We start from the raw sequence: 17396 nt of genomic DNA, 5'->3' as shown, positions 1-17396 counted from the left end.
AGGAATCAAAGAGTTGCCACCCTTTAGATCTCATACCATGTCATACCACTACAATCCAATTTCTTAGCCTGTGAACATAATGCCTTATAGGTACTCTCACTATCAAAAGGATGAGATTGAAAAGTTGGTGAATGAAATGTTAGCAACCTCCATTATTCAACCAAGTAAGAGTCCATTTGCCTCTCATGTGTTGCTAGTAAAGAAAAAGGATGGCTCTTAGAGGTTTTGTGTGGACTATAGAAAGCTTAATGATGAGACTGTGAAGAACAAGTTTCCTATCCCCATCATTGATGATCTTTTAGATGAGTTACATAGGGCAAAATTCTTCTCCAAGATAGACCTGTGGGCTGGTTATCACTAACTTCGGATGGATCCTGAGGACATTTCTAAATCAGCATTTAGAACACGTCATGGGCACTTTTAATTCAAGGTTATGCCTTTTGGACTTACAAATGTCCCGACCACCTTCCAAGCCCTCATGAATCACATCTTCCAACCTTATTTGAGGAAATTTGTCTCGGTATTTTTTTATGACATCCTCATTTACACTAGATTTTGGGAGGAGCCTTTGAGGCATTTGAACAAGTCTTTCAAGTTCTAGCAGACCAAAATTGTATGCAAACTATCTAAATGCTTTTTTGGTCAATCTTCTATTGACTATTTAGGGCATATCATAACAGCAAAAGAGGTGTCTACTGACCCAACTAAGTTTAAGTCTGTGAGCTCTTGGTTAGCACCTAAGAATGTGAAGGTATTGAGAAGCTTTTTGGGGCTCATGGGTTACTAAAAGAAGTTTGTAAAGCACAATGGGATCATTGCTAAGTCTTTGAGGAGCACCCGTCGTAGGCCAGGCACTATTGAAATTTGTAGAGGGTTACTAGTGACAAGTCCATCTTGATGTGAATTATTTGTGTTGTGACGCATTCATAAATGATAATATAATGACAGAGATGCTCTGTTTGTCATCATTAAAGTTATAATTTAGCCTCCACCAGATGCATAATTGAAATAAAAATCCTACACTATTCCTCTTCTAATACGGTTGGCCTGCAAAAAGTGCTACAGTAGATAATTAGGTTAGAGAAAATAGAGAACAAATAAATAATATCAAAATGACGCATCTTAATTATCTTGATGATGATTGTGTCTTATACTAGAGGACATTTTGACATGTTTTCTCTCTAATGCCTATTCATATCAACTATCCGGGTTCCTCAGTTTTCTAGTTATAGATTAGAAGAGACAAATAAATAATAACATCATGATGGGATTCAAATTTAAAATTGAAAGAAATTATTCAGTGCGATCATTTTCAGTTTTCACGATAATAAATCAGAATAAAAATATGGTAGGAAAGAATAGTATACCATTTGAATGGTAGCGAACATAAATATTGCATTTAAATTAAATCAATTTGTCTTATTAATTAATATATTTTTTAAAATTTAAAAAATTAATATAATTTTTAAAAATGGAGAGGTTATTAATAATTTTTTTATATTATAAAAATTAAATAATAATTTTTAAATATATAAAAAAATAGATTTTAAAATAGTAGAATACCATTTAAATAGGCTTAAAAACCATGGGGACAAAATCATTAACTTTTTAAAAGCTCAGAAAATAGTAGGGAGATATTTTCTGAAGGCCGACGCTAACGATGATATCGTATCAGAGAATCCAAACTGTGTAAGATTATGCAATGGCTTTCCAGAAATAAAACCATTTAGTCAATGAGGAAAAAGAAAAGGAAAGAACCAAACAAGTATACTTCTCCTGTCAACTTCATCAAAGTGGGTTCCTTGGATACAATTGCTTGGGTATTTTTTCTGAACACCATATGTTTGTCTATTTGTCTCTATGAGTTATTTGTCTTTTCAATGAATTGGATCCACGCCTAGTGTACTGCTTGCACTAATTTCCCCTGTTACATTCTACTCTTTCATTTTTGTTATCTAGTGTGTTAGGACTAGTATGATTTCTCTTGGCAACTTTAGCTATAGATATTCATCATTCATCAGTAAGGTTTTGGGTGGTTTGAACACCGGATGCTTAACTGAAAATGGTTTCACTAGATAAGGAGTTGATAATGTTCGAAGGAGATACTTTATCGACTTAATTATCAACATCCTTTTTGATATATATATTTTTTTAATTATTAGTTTTACTATATATGTTGGTCCCAAGCCAGATCATAAGGATTAACGGATTAGCCTGTTAACCTATTTAGCAAATGGTATTGTTGACATTCTCATTTCTTCTCTTTGTTCTTAGGCATTTCTCCCATTGTTTCTTTTTATTTTGTATTCTTTACCATGCCCCAACAATGTGGAAGAACATTCATTGCAATCAGATGTTATCTAAGGTTAGGAGCTACTCAAGAATAGTTCCTCCACCACCTGCCTATGCGAAACCAGTTGTCAGAGTCTCCAACAATGTTGCCCATTTGGGCTCTCCAAAAGACAGTCCCAAGCCACGCCAGCTCCTATCCTTGCCCCCATTTCCTCGCCTCCCTTTGCCTCGAAAGAATATGGTGGCATTTCATGTCACCGCTATTAGTTGGCTCAAATATTACTTCAATGAAATCCCCGACTCTACAATCCAATCACATTTTAACAAGGGCCTTGTAAGTATATTTCTTACCCCTAATCTTCTCTCTTTATCCATGGGTTAAAAATCCTCATTTGTCTAATTCTACCCCTTTTCCTACCAGGTCCATATGCAGTTGCCGAGTTGTAGTAACTCCATCAAACAGGGAGGACCAACATCTATTAGAAAGGTACTGACGCGGAACCCTATGGCACAAGCCTCAAACCCACACGCACAAGTAGATACGGAATTCAAAGATTTGATAAACATACCTCCTATGGCACCCCACACTTAGAGAAGCTGAAACACCAATGATTGAAGGATTTAGATGAGAATCTGACAAACGCCACAACGAATGGTTGATAAGTTAGCCAAGATTCTTGGTGCAATTGATAAAAGCAAATCCTCACTCTCACTCTCACTCAAAGCAATACACGCCAAAGGCATGAAAATAATTTTGATTAAAAGCTACCTCTTATAAGTGTTTCTTATTCTTATATAGTAAGGAGAAAACAAATAAAATCCTAAAACACTCTTCTTAGGTCTGACTTAAACACATAAGGCCCAAGCCCAATCACACACTAAAATAACACATAAGTATTAACACATATGCCCAAAACATGGCCCAACACTTTAAAACTTAAAAGATAAAATATGGCCGAATACAAGCCCAAACAAAACTAAAATAAAACAAGTATTTAAATAATACAACATAGCAAGCCCATCATAATAAAGCTGAATCTTCACAAAAGCCTTCTTCACTTTAGCCTTCCCTTTGTGTAGTTTTAGCCCATAGGTTTGATTAGGCTCCCTAAGCCTATGATTGCAAGTGTTGTGCCAAATCTGCTCCATATGAGTTGAAGCACGCTCCAAATATATATGGATCATATGAATATGATTTTGAACTCCTTTTAGATCCATTTGAATGACATAAGTTTGCTCCACACCATTGTTAGAAATTTGCCCTATTGGATCCGTATCATTCCCTCTTTCTTTAGAAAAGATTCGTTCTCGAATCTTGTTGATATTTATGTCAAGAAGGGAAGCTTTAGGAACCCATGCATCTTCAAAGATCCCATCTTGAATAGATGGAAATAGCATAAAACTTTCATCATGGATGTTTTCATCAACCTGCACATCAAAAACAAATGAACTAGGCATAAAAATATTGGCCATAGAAAGATCCTGTGGATGTGACCAATTCTCCTCTATAACTTCCAAAACAGTCTCATTCACCTCTTCCACCTCATCAATCATGTGCTCCCCATGTCCACCATCATTCACAACCTCTTCTATAAGCTCATTGATGGAATTTTCAACAACAACATTAGATTCATGCATTACAACTTCCTCTTCAATTTCAATCTCTATGGAAGTTGAGATTGGAAATTTAGCTTCTTCTTTCTCATTTTCTTTCTCCATCTTCCCTCCTTGAACTAGTCTTGATTCTTTTCCAGCCTCTTTACCCTCAAACTCACTCTTTTCTCTCATTTTTTCCTCAGAACTCAAGCTCTCACTCCCCTTTGTAGCCAAGGCCGAAGCCTCCCTCGCCCTCTCCAGTATTTTTATTCGATCAGCATATACCTCTTGAGGTGATAAAGGAGCGAGTATAACTTTCTGTCCTTCATGAATGAAGAAGTACTTGTTATTGAGCCCATCATGTTGCACTTTTCTATCATATTGCCACGGTCTACCTAACAACATATGGCTTGCCTGCATAGGTACCACATCACACAAGATCTCATCCTTGTACCTACCAATAGAAAATGGTATAACCACCTGGCGTGTAACCGTAACCTCACCAGAATTGTTCAACCATTGCAATCTGTATGGCTTAGGGTGTTTAATAGAAGTCAAGCCCAATTTCTCCACCATATACACACTAGCCACATTTGTGCAACTACCTCCATCAATAATGAGACTACACACTTTTCCATTAACCAAACACCTAGTGTGAAATATGTTTTTCCGTTGTTCTAGACTTTTTTCCTTAACCTGCATATTCAGAGCACGCCTAGCAACAAGCATCTCACCATGTTTAGCAAGCAACACATAATCAACAAACACATCCGAATCATCACAGTCCTTATTGCAATTAAGAGTTCTTTGAGGTATTCTTATAGAAGTGGAAGCTTGTGAGACATTTAAAATCTCCATAGTTTCAGTCAATCTCTCAAGAGTTTTATAAATCATTCTAAACTCACTACTAACTGACTTTTTGAAGAGTTTATAATCACTAGCCATGTCCCATTCACTTTCATCATCACTATCCACTACATTTTTATATTTACTCATCCTGCCTTAAATCAATGAAGAACAAAGAGAACTAGCAAATATGGTGTCAGAAATAAAAGCACTCAAGTGTTTGCACTCTTACCACTTTTTTGCTGATTGTTCAATTGCACTTCAGAAACTAAGGTCAACCAACCAACTATAAGGTGCGTTTAATGAAACAAAGAAGAAAACCTAAAGAAAGAAGAAAACGTGCAAAACTAGAAAGAAGACACTGACAATTTGGAAAGTAACACAAGGACTAGGTTTTGTGCTATTTGAAAAATATCACCTAGATTATAGACACAAACAAACAATACTCTAGCAATGTCAAGGAAGTAAAAGCAAGTTTAAACCAAAAAGAAAACTTAGAATTCAAATAAAAACGAATCTGGACAAAAGATTGAATTTAATTCACTTCAAAGTAAATTAAATATGGATCTATTTAAATTTACTCAAAAAGGCAAGTATCAAGACCCTACAAATAGAATTAGAAAAAAAAATTTTAAATTTCACTCGGTTCAGAAACATGGACGAAAATTCTGGTGTTAAAAGAAGGATTTGACATCAAATCAATTTAGATGCAATTGCCTTAAATGTGCACGTTAGGAAATAGGCAAAATTTTTTTTATCTCCTAATCTGGATTCAACCCAATTCAAAATTTAAAATTTAAAATTGATTCCCATAAATAACAGCAATCAATTGAGATAAGGTAAGGCAATATGGACGAAAAAGGAAGCATATCACAATTTTGGTCAGATCAAGATAAATAAGGCAAAGACGATTTTTGATTTTTGACTTTTTTTTTAAGGATTTCGATTTTTTTTTCGTGATGATTAATAATCAAGAAGGTGCAGCCATGTACACACAAGCTTTCACTGAAAACAATAAGGAAGAAAAGGAAAACTCAAAAAACCCTAGATCCTAAGATAAATAAGAATTTACCTCACTTTGGCTCTGATACCAACTGACGCGGAACCCTATGGCACAAGCCTCAAACCCACACGCACAGTAGATAAGGAATTCAAAGATTTGATAAACCTACCTCCTATGGCACCCCACACTTAGAGAAGTTGAAACACCAATGATCGAAGGATTTAGATGAGAATCTGACAAACGCCACAACGAATGGTTGATAAGTTAGCCAAGATTCTTGGTGCAATTGATGAAAGCAAATCCTCACTCTCACTCAAAGCAATACACGCCAAAGGCATGAAAAAAATTCTGATAATTTTAATTAAAAGTTGCCTCTTACAAGTGTTTCTTATCCTTATATAGTAAGGAGAAAACAAATAAAACCCTAAGACACTCTTCTTAGGCCTAATTTAAACACATAAGGCCCAAGCCCAATCACACACTAAAATAACACATAAGTATTAACACATAAACCCAAAACATGGCCGGACACTTTAAAACTTAAAAGATAAAATATGGCCAGAATACAAACCCAAATAAAACTAAAATAAAACAAGTATTTAAATAATACAACATAGCAAGCCCATCATAATAAAGCTGAATATTCACAAAAGCTTTTCTTGATCTTCACTTTAGGCTTCCCTTTGTTTAGTTTTAGCCCATAGGTTTGATTAGGCTCCCTAAGCCTATGATTGCAAATGTTGTACCAAATCTGCTCCATATGAGTTGAAGCACGCCCCAAATATATATGGATCATATGAATATGATTTTGAACTCCTTTTAGATCCATTTGAATGACATAAGTTTGCTCCACACCATTGTTAGAAATTTGCCCTATTGGATCCGTATCAGGTATGCTTGTATTTATAGTCTACTATGCTTCTCTCTCTCTTTTTGCTTTTCATTTCTCTGTAAACTTGTGTGATTCTATGTGGGTTTAATATTTTATAACATAGCTCGCATACAGATTAAACCTAGTGATGTTATGGAGGAAGGAGCAAGAATTCATATACCTGTATCAGTAGCCGAGACTAGCATTTCAAAGAGGTTTGGTGTTATACCAAGTGGAACTTTATGTCCAAATGCTGATGAGATTGAATATTTACAAAGGCTTGTCCAGTACAAGGCACGTTGAATTTGACTTACATTTCCCTTTTCTAAACTGAGATTTCTGCATATTGTGCATATGCGAGTTTTAGCTTGGTTGATGTCATGTGCCAAAGTATGCGCTTGAAGTCTTTTTTGCCTTATGTTAATAAATTTTAACAATTTGTTTTTCAAATTGTAGGATTCAGCTCTAATTGTCCTAAACAAACCCCCAAAACTACCCGTCAAGGTTAGAATATTTAGCCGCATGATTTTTTTCTTATTGATCTTTGTCTTTACAAATTTGTTGCCTGATGATTTATTTTGTGTCATAAATTTATTAGGGGAATCTGCCAGTTCACAATAGCATGGATGCATTAGCGGCTGCAGCTTTGTCTTATGATAATGATGAAGGCCCTAAATTGGTAAGTTGCTCTCCTCATCAGGTGATTCATAATCATAGAGAGGTCAGGTTCATTTTCAAAGTAGTTGTTAGCCAAACGGGAAACTTGCTATTTTGGACTTCTCTATCTGTTCTATTTATTTATTTTTTGAATTAGCGTTTTCCTGCTCTTGGAAATCTCCAAAATGAGGATATAGTTTTTATCATGAAAATAATTTTACCAGGTGCAGCGCCTTGACGCAGAGAGCAGTGGTCTCATTTTATTGGGGAGAACAAGAGAAAGCATTGGTCTTCTTCAGTGGTTATTTAATGACCAAAATAATCCAATTTCCTGTTGTAAGGTACTTCAGTTATTGGTCTTGTTATGTAAACAAGGGTATGTGTCTCATAAAATCATTAAGGAGATGGTTTAATGCTTCCGCCTGTTGGTTTATAACAATAATACATTTTGTGAAATTTTAGGCTTGGAATGATGCACGTGAAGCAATGTATCAAAGGTATTGGGCATTGGTTATAGGCACTCCCAAGGAAAAGGAAGGCTTAATTCGGGCTCCACTTACAAAGGTTCTTTCTCTGTGTATGTGTGTTTGGAAATGATAATTGGCATCTCTTGCGACATCTTCAAGGGCAAATGATTCGTTTCAATTATTGGTTATTATAGGTGCTTCTTAATGATGGGAAGACAGACAGAGTTGTCCTGGCCCAGTGTTCGGGTTTTGAGGCTTTAACTGAATACCGAGTGTTAGGTCCTAAAATAAATGGATGCTCGTGGATTGAGCTACGTCCACTCACTAGGCGAAAGCATCAGGTATATGAACAGCTATTTCAATTTTTAATTTATTTTTTCTTTTGGGTGAGGGGTGTTGTTGTGACCTGTGAGGGGGTTGATGTTGGATTGCCTTAGAAAAGCTCTATGACATGTATATGGATATCGATTGATGTTGGTTTTGTTTATTCACTATTTTATACAGCTGCGGGTGCACTGTGCTGAAGCTCTTGGGACTCCCATTGTTGGTGACTACAAGTATGGTTGGTTTGTGCACCAGAGATGGAAGCAAATGCCTCAAGTTGATATTGAGCCATTTTCTGGGAAACCATACAAGTTGCGTAGGCCAGAAGGTCTAGATGTTCAGAAGGGAAGTGTGCTGTCAAAGGTCCCCTTGTTACACCTCCATTGTAGGGAGCTTGTAATTCCAAACATTGCAAAGTTTGTTGATGTCTTAAATCAAAAGTCTGAAAACCTCTGCCAAGCGCTTGATGCAAAGCCGGATCTTCTTCGGTTTGTGGCATCAATGCCAAGCCACATGAAAATTAGCTGGAATCTCATGTCCTCGTATTTGGTGTAAGGATATCAGGCATTGCTTATTCTTCTAAGTTTTGTAGAGCTTGACCCATATACAGTGTTAGACTTCTTGAAGGTGTATCAATATTTGTTATTTATTTTGTTTTGTGAATTCAAGTTCCTGAGCAGATAGTAGTTTCCATCCCAAGAAAATGGAACTTTTCCATATTCTGATAAATATTTTGGTTCGCATTTGTCACAGGCAATCAAATTTAAAATCCTTACAGGCAATTAAATTTAAAAACATATGAATAAAACATTATAATATAGTTAACTTAAAATTTCAACATAATAGAAAAAAAGCTTTCTTTTAATAGAAATAATATATAATTTCATGCAACATATATATTATTAATCATATACTTTAATAATATTTATACAAATTTATTGTTAAAGAAAACAAAAAAGACAAACGAATTTCATTAAGCTTCTCTTGGTGTGACGAAGAACTAGAGCTAGATAAATGGAAAATAAAGTCAACAAACACATAAAAATTATATAATTTATTACCTTTAAAATAATAATTGATGTAGTCGAAAAATAGAGCTGTACTGTGATTAGGGGTGAGCAGTATTCGGTTTAAACCGAAATAACCGACCGAACCGATTAATTTTAAAAATTTGGTTCGGTTTTATTTTTTTTCGGTTCGGTTCGGTTTGAAATTTTTAAAAAATCGGTGATTTCGGTTCAGTTCGATTTTAGACGTAAAAATTTCGATTAGACCGAACCGAACCGAAATCACCTATACTACGTCGTTTCAATAGTTTCCTAATTCCCTAATTACCTTCCTTTCCCTTCCCTGCCCTAAATCTAAAACAAATTTCTCTCTCCGTATCTGCCGCCAGACCCAGTGCTCCTCCATCTCTCATCTCTGTGCTCCTCCATCTCTCATCTCTGTGCTCCTCCATCTCTCATCTCTGTGCTCCTCCATCTCTCATCTCTGTGCTCAACCCTAACGCTAACGCCCTCACCTCAAAATGCCTCGCCTCTGAGCGGCGCTTCCACCTCTCAGCTCCATCCACTTTCAGCCGCGCTTCCACCATCCACCGTCCAGCCTCCGGTCTCTTTCTGAGAAGAGTCACGCACGCATCTCGCCGCGAGATTCTCGCGCTTGTGCCTCCAAATTCCTCTCGACTGGACTGATTCACCATCGGCGTCGGCCGTTGCTCTCAGTCATGCTTATTCCACAGATCTCAATCCTCTCCGAGTCTCTGTGTCGCGCTTCCAGCTACTCACAGTTGAACTTGAGTAAACTGTAGAAGGTAAGTAAATATTTGTGATTTGCTATTGATTGTTGCCGGAGTTCTTTCATGAACACTTTTCCTCTTCGATTTATATGAAACTCAATTCTGTAACATGATGAGCCATAAATTCTTTGAAATTTACGATCGAGTTGCTATCTACTGCTGTTACAGATAAACTCTGAGACCGTTTGGTGTTCAAGAAAGCTATGGAAAAATTTGTGAATTGGGACAAAGAAATAATACAATTAGAACACTGAAAATCAATGTAAAAAAAAAATGATGAAAAGTTTGAAAATCGGTTTAACCGATCGAACCGACCGAACCGAATCGTACCAGATCGGTTCGATTCGATTATCCCTCTTATTCGGTTCGGTTCGGTTTATATAAAATACTGTAATTTGGTTTTCAGTTATTTCGATTCGGTTCGGTTTTGAACCGAACCGACCGAATGCTCACCCCTAACTGTGATTGGTTAGATCTGCGAGAAACAAAACGTGAGGTGGCGGGTGTTCACGATGGCCATTTCGACGGTCAAGTCAGTATACCGAAAAACGAGGTGAATGCAATAAATTATTTAGAGTTTGAGTAGTGTAAAAGAATACCGTTCTTTCACTTTTGTGATTTTTCTCTTTTTATACTATAAAAAGATAAAGATAAATATATTTGGCGATTATGTGACCGGCTGTTTGATAAGAGATATCACCAGCCAATAACCTGTGGGCCTCGAATGCTAAAGCTGCGGTCAGGCCCATGATAGAAAGGTCAGGCCTGACCCTTGCAACAACCCAAAGCATTGATTCATTTTCAAGAGGTCGGCTTAAGGCTCATACCAACGACCCTGACTGGATAGGACCTGAGTCCAACAGAAAAAGACCCGGTTCGGTCGATCAGCTAAGCCCACTAAGCAACAGTTCCCACACATTCAGGATCATGCTAAGGTAGACTCCAAAAGGAATTCAATAGCCGCCTTATAGTAGAGGGAAGAACAGTACGTCTGTATGTATGGTCCTGCATGATAACAGCATAGAGTACTGTAGCAAGATGGCGGTTACACGACACAAAAACGATAAAAAGAAAAGGGAATAAAAGGATACGCATAGAAAATAGAAACCAAGCTTACACACACCCTAACTTGGCCCTCTTTTGGATCTCAAATCATCAATTGACACTGTCTGACGCGGAACCCTATGGCACAAGCCTCAAACCCATACGCACAAGTAGATACAGAATCCAAAGAGTTGATAAACCCACCTGATACGAACCAGCAAACCCAATCACATGATAATCAAGGAAGCAAGGATCCATTGGTGCTCCCTAGTGGACCAGTGACAAGGAGCAAAGCTAAGAAGCTTGAAGCAGCTATGAACTTACACATTCAAGAACAAGTAACACAAGAATTGACTGAGCTTGCCTTTGGCAAATGTCTCGTGAAGCTTGAAGACACACCTAAGCTACTCACCTTGCTTAAGGTGTGTAATGGAGATAGCGCTGTCTAATTTATTCAGCATTGATATGATGGGCTTGCTATATTTTTATGATTTAACACTTGTCTTATTTTAGCTTTGTTTGGGCTTGTATTCTGGCCATATTTTATCTTTTAAGTTTTTTAGAGTGTTGGACCATGTTTTGGGCTTATGTTTTAATACTTATGCGTTATTTTAGTGTGTGATTGGGCTTGGGCCTAGGTGTTTAAGTCAGACCCAAGAAGAGTGTTTAGGGTTTTATTTGTTTTTCTCCTTACTATATAAGGATAAGAAACAATTGTAAGAGGAGCTTTTAATCAAACTTTTCAGAATTTCTTTCATGCCTTTGGCGTGTATTGCTTTGAGTGAGAGTAAGGATTTGCTTTCATCAATTGCACCAGGAATCTTGGCCAACTTATCAACTATTCGTTGTGGCGTTTGTCGGATTCTCATCTAAATCCTTCGATCATTGATGTTTCAGCTTCTCTAAGTTTGGGGTGCCATAGGAGGTGGGTTTATCAAATCTTTGGATTCCGTATCTACTTGTGCGTGTGGGTTTGAGGCTTGTGCCATAGGGTTCCGCGTCAGTTGGTATCAGAGCCAAAGTGAGGTAAATTCTTATTTATCTCAGGATCTAGAGTTATTTTTTTGAGTTTTCTTTTCTTCATTGAAAGCTTTTGTATTCATGGCTGCACCTTCTTGATAAATTATCACATAATCTCTTTTGAAAGAAAAATTCGAAATCCAAAAAAAAAAAAGAGAAAAATGAAAAAAAAATCGCCTTTGCCATATTTATCTTGATCTGGCCGAAATTGTGATATGCTTCATTTTTCATCTATATTTCCTTACCTATCTCAATTGATTGCTGTAGTTTATGGGAATCAAGTTTGAATTTTGAATTGGGTTGAATCCAGATTAGGAGACAAAAGAAATCTGCCTATTCCTTAAGGTGCATATTTAAGGCAACTGCATCTAAATCGATTTGATGTCAAATCCTTCTTTTAAAACCAGAATTTTCGTCCATGTTTCTGATCTGAGTGACATTTAGATTTTTCTTTCTGATTCTATTTGTGGGGTTTTGATACTTTCCTTTTTGGGTAGATTTAAGTAGATCCATATTTAATTTGCGTTGAAGTGAATTAAATGCAAATTTTTTTTCCAGGTTCGTTTTTATTTGATTTCTAAGTTTCTTTTTTTGGTTTAAGCTTGCTTTTGCTTCCTTGATATTGCTGGAGTATTGTTTACTTGGGTCTATACTCTAGGTGATATTTTTCAAGTAGCACAAAGCCTAATTCGTGTGTTACTTCCCAAATTGTCAGTGTCTTCTTTCTAGTTTTGCGTGCTTCCTTCTTTCTTTAGGTTTTCTTCTTTGTTTCATTAAACGCATCTTGTGGTTAGTTGGTTGACATTAGTTTCTGAAGTGCAATTGAAGAATCAACAAAAGAATGGTAAGAGTGCAAACACTTGAGTACTTTTTTTAACACAATATTTGCTAGTTCTTTTTGTTCTATGTTGATTTAAGGTAGGATGAGTAAAGACAAGAATGTGGTGGATCGTACTGTTGGAAGTGAATCGAATATGGGTAACGATTATAAGCTCTTTAAGAAGTCAGTCAGTGGTGAGTTACAAAGGCTCAATAAGACTCTTGAGAGGTTGACTGAAACTATGGAGAGTTTGAATGTCTCACAAGCTTCCACTTCTATAAGAATACCTCAAAAAACTCCTAATTGCAATAATGACTGTGATGATTCGGATGTGTTGGTTAATAATGCGTTGCTTGCTGCACATTGTGAGATGCTTGTTGCTAGGCGTGCTCTGAATATGCAGGTTAAGGAAAAAGCCTAGAACAATGGGAAAACATATTTCACACTAGGTGTTTGGTTAATGGAAAAGTGTGTACTCTCATTATTGATGGAGGTTGACGCGGAACCCTATGACACAAGCCTCAAACCCACACGCACAAGTAGATACGGAATCCAAAGATCTGATAAACCCACCTCCTATGGCACCCCAAACTTAGAGAAGCTGAAACACCAATGATCGAAGGATTTAGATGAGAATCCGACAAACGCCACAACGAATAGTTGATAAGTTAGCCAAGATTCCTGGTGCAATTGATGAAAGCAAATCCTCACTCTCACTCAAAGCAATACACGCCAAAGGCATGAAAGAAATTCTGAAAAGTTTGATTAAAAGCTCCCTCTTACAATTGTTTCTTATCCTTATATAGTAAGGTGAAAAACAAATAAAACCCTAAGACACTCTTCTTGGGCCTGACTTAAACACATAAGACCCAAGCCTAATCACACACTAAAATAACACATAGGTATTAAAATATAAGCCCACAACATGGCCCAACACTCTAAAACTTAAAAGATAAAATATGGCCAGAATACAAGCCCAAACAAAACTAAAATAAAACAAGTGTTTAAATAATAAAACTAGCAAGCCCATCATAACAAAGTTTTGAATCTTCACAAAAGCCTTACTTGATCTTCACTTTAGGCTTTCCTTTATGTAGTTTTAGTCCATAGGTTTGATTAGGCTCCCTCAGCCTATGATTGCAAGTGTTGCACCAAATCTGTCCCATATGAATTAAAGCACGCCCCAAATATATATGGATTATATGAATATGATTTTGAACTACTCTTCGATCCATTGGAATGATATAAGTTTGCTCCACACCATTGTTAGAAATTTGTCCTATTGGATCCGTATCATTCCCTCTTTCTTTAGAAAAGATTCGTCCTCGAATCTTGCTGATATTTATGTCAAGAAGGAAAGCTTTAGGCACCCATGTATCTTCAAAGACCTCCTTTTGAATAGGTGGAAATAGTATAAAACTTTCATCATGGATGTTTTCATCAACAACCTGCACATCAAGAACAAATGAACTAGACATAAAAATATTAGTCATAGAAAGATCATGTGGATGTGACCCATTCTCCTCTACAACTTCCAAAACAGTCTTATTCACCTCCTCCACCTCATCAATCATGTGCTCCCCATGTCCACCATCATTCACAACCTCTTCTATAAGCTCATTAATGGAATTTTCAAGAACAACTACATTAGATGATTGCATTACAACTTCCTCTTCAATTTGACTCTCTATAGAAGTTGACATTGGAACTTTAGCCTCTTCTTTCTCCTTTTCTTTCTCCATCTTCCCTCCTTGAACTAGTCTTGATTCTTTTCCAGCCTCGTTACCCTCAAACTCACTCTTTTCTCTCATTTTTTCCACAGAACTCAAGCTCTCACTCACCTTTGTAGCCAAGGCCGAAGCCTCCCTCTCCCTCTCCAGCATTTTTATGTGATCGGCATATACCTCTTGAGGTGATAAAGGAGCGAGTATAAGCTTCTGTCCTTCATGAGTGAAGGAGTACTTGTTATTGAGCCCATCATGTTGCACCTTTCTATCATATTGCCACGGCCTACCCAACAATATATGGCTTGCCTGCATAGGTACCACATCGCACAAGATCTCATCCTTATACCTGCCAATAGAAAAAGGTATAACCACCTGGCGTGTAACTTTGACCTCACCACAATCGTTCAACCATTGCAATCTGTATGGCTTAGGGTGTTTAATAGAAGCCAAGCCCAATTTCTCCACCATATACACACTAGCCACATTTGCACAACTACCTCCATCAATAATGACAGTACACACTTTTCCATTAACCAAACACCTAGTGTGAAATATGTTTTCCCGTTGTTCCAGGCTTTCTTCCTTAACCTGCATATTCAGAGCACGCCTAGCAACAAGCATCTCACAATGTGCAGCAAGCAACACATTATTAACAAACACATCCGAATCATCACAGTCATTATTGCAATTATGAGTTCTTTGAGGTATTCTTGTAGAAGTGGACGCAGGTGAGACATTCTGATCTTTACTCATCATACCACTCTTTTGCTGATTCTTCAATTGCACTTCAGAAACTAAGGTCAACCAACTAACCACAAGGTGCGTTTAATGAAACAAAAAAAAAAAAGAAAACCTAAAGAAAGAACGAAGAGCGCAAAAACTAGAAAGAAGACACTGACAATTTGGAAAGTAACACACGAACTAGGTTTTGTGCTACTTGAAAATATCACCTAGAGTATAGACCCAAGTAACAATACTCCAGCAATGTCAAGGAAGCAAAAGCAAGTTTAAATCAAAAAAGAAACTTTGAATTCAAATAAAAACGAATCTGGAAAATTTTGAATTTAATTCACTTCAAAGTAAATTAAATATGGATCTATTAAAATCTACCCAAAAAGGCAAGTATCAAGACCCACAAATAGAGACAGAGAAAAAAAATCAAATAAAATTCAATAGGCAGATTTCTTTTGTCTCTAATCTGGATTCAACCCAATTCAAATTTCAAATTTCCAAATTGATTCCCACAAACTACAGCAATCAATTGAGATAGGTACGGAAATATAGATACAATCACAATTTCTGCCAGAACAAGATAAGGCAAAGGGAATTTTCTTTTTTTTCGTTTTTTTTTTTTGTATTGCGATTTTTTTTTTTTTTTTGTGATGCACGAAGAAAAGGAAAACTCAGAAAAAAAACTCAGAAAAAAAGGAAAACTCAGTAACGAAGAAAAGGAAACTCACAGAAATCAATAACGAAGAAAAGGAAAACCCAGAAAAAAAACTCTAGATCCTGAGATAAATATGAATTTACCTCACTTTGGCTCTGATACCAACTGACGCGGAACCCTATGACACAAGCCTCAAACCCACACGCACAAGTAGATACGGAATCCAAAGATCTGATAAACCCACCTCCTATGGCACCCCAAACTTAGAGAAGCTGAAACACCAATGATCGAAGGATTTAGATGAGAATCCGACAAACGCCACAACGAATAGTTGATAAGTTAGCCAAGATTCCTGGTGCAATTGATGAAAGCAAATCCTCACTCTCACTCAAAGCAATACACGCCAAAGGCATGAAAGAAATTCTGAAAAGTTTGATTAAAAGCTCCCTCTTACAATTGTTTCTTATCCTTATATAGTAAGGTGAAAAACAAATAAAACCCTAAGACACTCTTCTTGGGCCTGACTTAAACACATAAGACCCAAGCCTAATCACACACTAAAATAACACATAGGTATTAAAATATAAGCCCACAACATGACCCAACACTCTAAAACTTAAAAGATAAAATATGGCCAGAATACAAGCCCAAACAAAACTAAAATAAAACAAGTGTTTAAATAATAAAACTAGCAAGCCCATCATAACAAAGTTTTGAATCTTCACAAAAGCCTTACTTGATCTTCACTTTAGGCTTTCCTTTATGTAGTTTTAGTCCATAGGTTTGATTAGGCTCCCTCAGCCTATGATTGCAAGTGTTGCACCAAATCTGTCCCATATGAATTAAAGCACGCCCCAAATATATATGGATTATATGAATATGATTTTGAACTACTCTTCGATCCATTGGAATGATATAAGTTTGCTCCACACCATTGTTAGAAATTTGTCCTATTGGATCCGTATCAGAGGTAGTTGCACAAATGTGGCTAGTGTGTATATGGTGGAAAAATTGGGCTTGGCTTCTATTAAACACCTTAAGCCATATAGATTGCAATGGTTGAATGATTGTGGAGAGGTTAGGGTTACACGCCAGGTGGTTATACCATTTTCTATTGGTAGGTAGAAGGATGAGATCTTGTGTGATGTCGTACCTATGCAGGCAAGCCATATGTTGTTGGGTAAACCGTGGCAACATGATAGAAAGGTGCAACATGATGGGTTCAATAACAAGTACTCCTTTACTTATGAAGGACAGAAGGTTATACTCGCTCCTTTATCACCTCAAGAGGTATATGCTGATCAAATAAAGATGCTGGAGAGGGAGAGGGAGGCTTCGGCCTTGGCTACAAAGGGGAGTGAGAGCTTGAGTTCTACGGTAAAAATGAGAGAAAAGTGTGAGTCTGAGGGTAAAGAGGCTAGAAAAGAATCAAGACCAATAAATGGCCCATTGGTGAGAGAAACGATGCAAGAGGGGAAGGCAAAACAGACATTTTATGTGAGAGCAAGAGAGGCTAAGAGTGCTATATCTTTAGGGCAGTCCAT

At 36.8% G+C, this 17396-nt stretch overlaps 1 protein-coding gene across 3 annotated transcripts; it reads left to right on the top strand.

Annotated features, from left to right (window-relative positions):
- Positions 1-1563: 1563 nt before the first annotated feature.
- Positions 1564-8724, top strand: LOC110621294 (RNA pseudouridine synthase 3, mitochondrial). 3 transcript variants are annotated; one of them, XM_021765522.2, is made up of 10 exons: positions 1564-1820; positions 2366-2626; positions 2714-2779; positions 6744-6902; positions 7065-7112; positions 7207-7287; positions 7490-7606; positions 7728-7829; positions 7927-8073; positions 8237-8724. In XM_021765522.2, the coding sequence occupies exons 1-10, from the start codon at positions 1734-1736 to the stop codon at positions 8609-8611; spliced, it is 1443 nt and encodes a 480-aa protein (XP_021621214.1). In that variant the 5' UTR covers positions 1564-1733; the 3' UTR covers positions 8612-8724. The 3 variants fall into 3 exon arrangements, with proteins under 3 accessions (XP_021621214.1, XP_043815099.1, XP_021621215.1); XM_043959164.1 differs by having other exon boundaries at positions 1567-2626; XM_021765523.2 differs by lacking the exons at positions 2366-2626; positions 2714-2779 and having other exon boundaries at positions 1575-1820.
- The last annotated feature ends 8672 nt before the right edge of the window (positions 8725-17396 follow it).

Source organism: Manihot esculenta, chromosome 8 (assembly GCF_001659605.2).
Source record: "Manihot esculenta cultivar AM560-2 chromosome 8, M.esculenta_v8, whole genome shotgun sequence".
Taxonomy (NCBI): Eukaryota; Viridiplantae; Streptophyta; class Magnoliopsida; order Malpighiales; family Euphorbiaceae; genus Manihot; species Manihot esculenta.
Note: the sequence above shows the minus strand (reverse complement) of the source record. Positions and strands in the feature narration are given on the sequence as shown.

Excerpts from the sequence above, each read along its gene's own strand:
- LOC110621294 (XM_043959164.1), top strand. The coding sequence starts at position 2,234 with ATGGTATTGTTGACATTCTCATTTCTTCTCTTTGTTCTTAGGCATTTC. Across the intron at positions 2,627-2,713 it reads CACATTTTAACAAGGGCCTT|GTCCATATGCAGTTGCCGAG; the intron begins GTAAGTATATTT and ends TTTTCCTACCAG. Across the intron at positions 7,288-7,489 it reads ATGATGAAGGCCCTAAATTG|GTGCAGCGCCTTGACGCAGA; the intron begins GTAAGTTGCTCT and ends TAATTTTACCAG.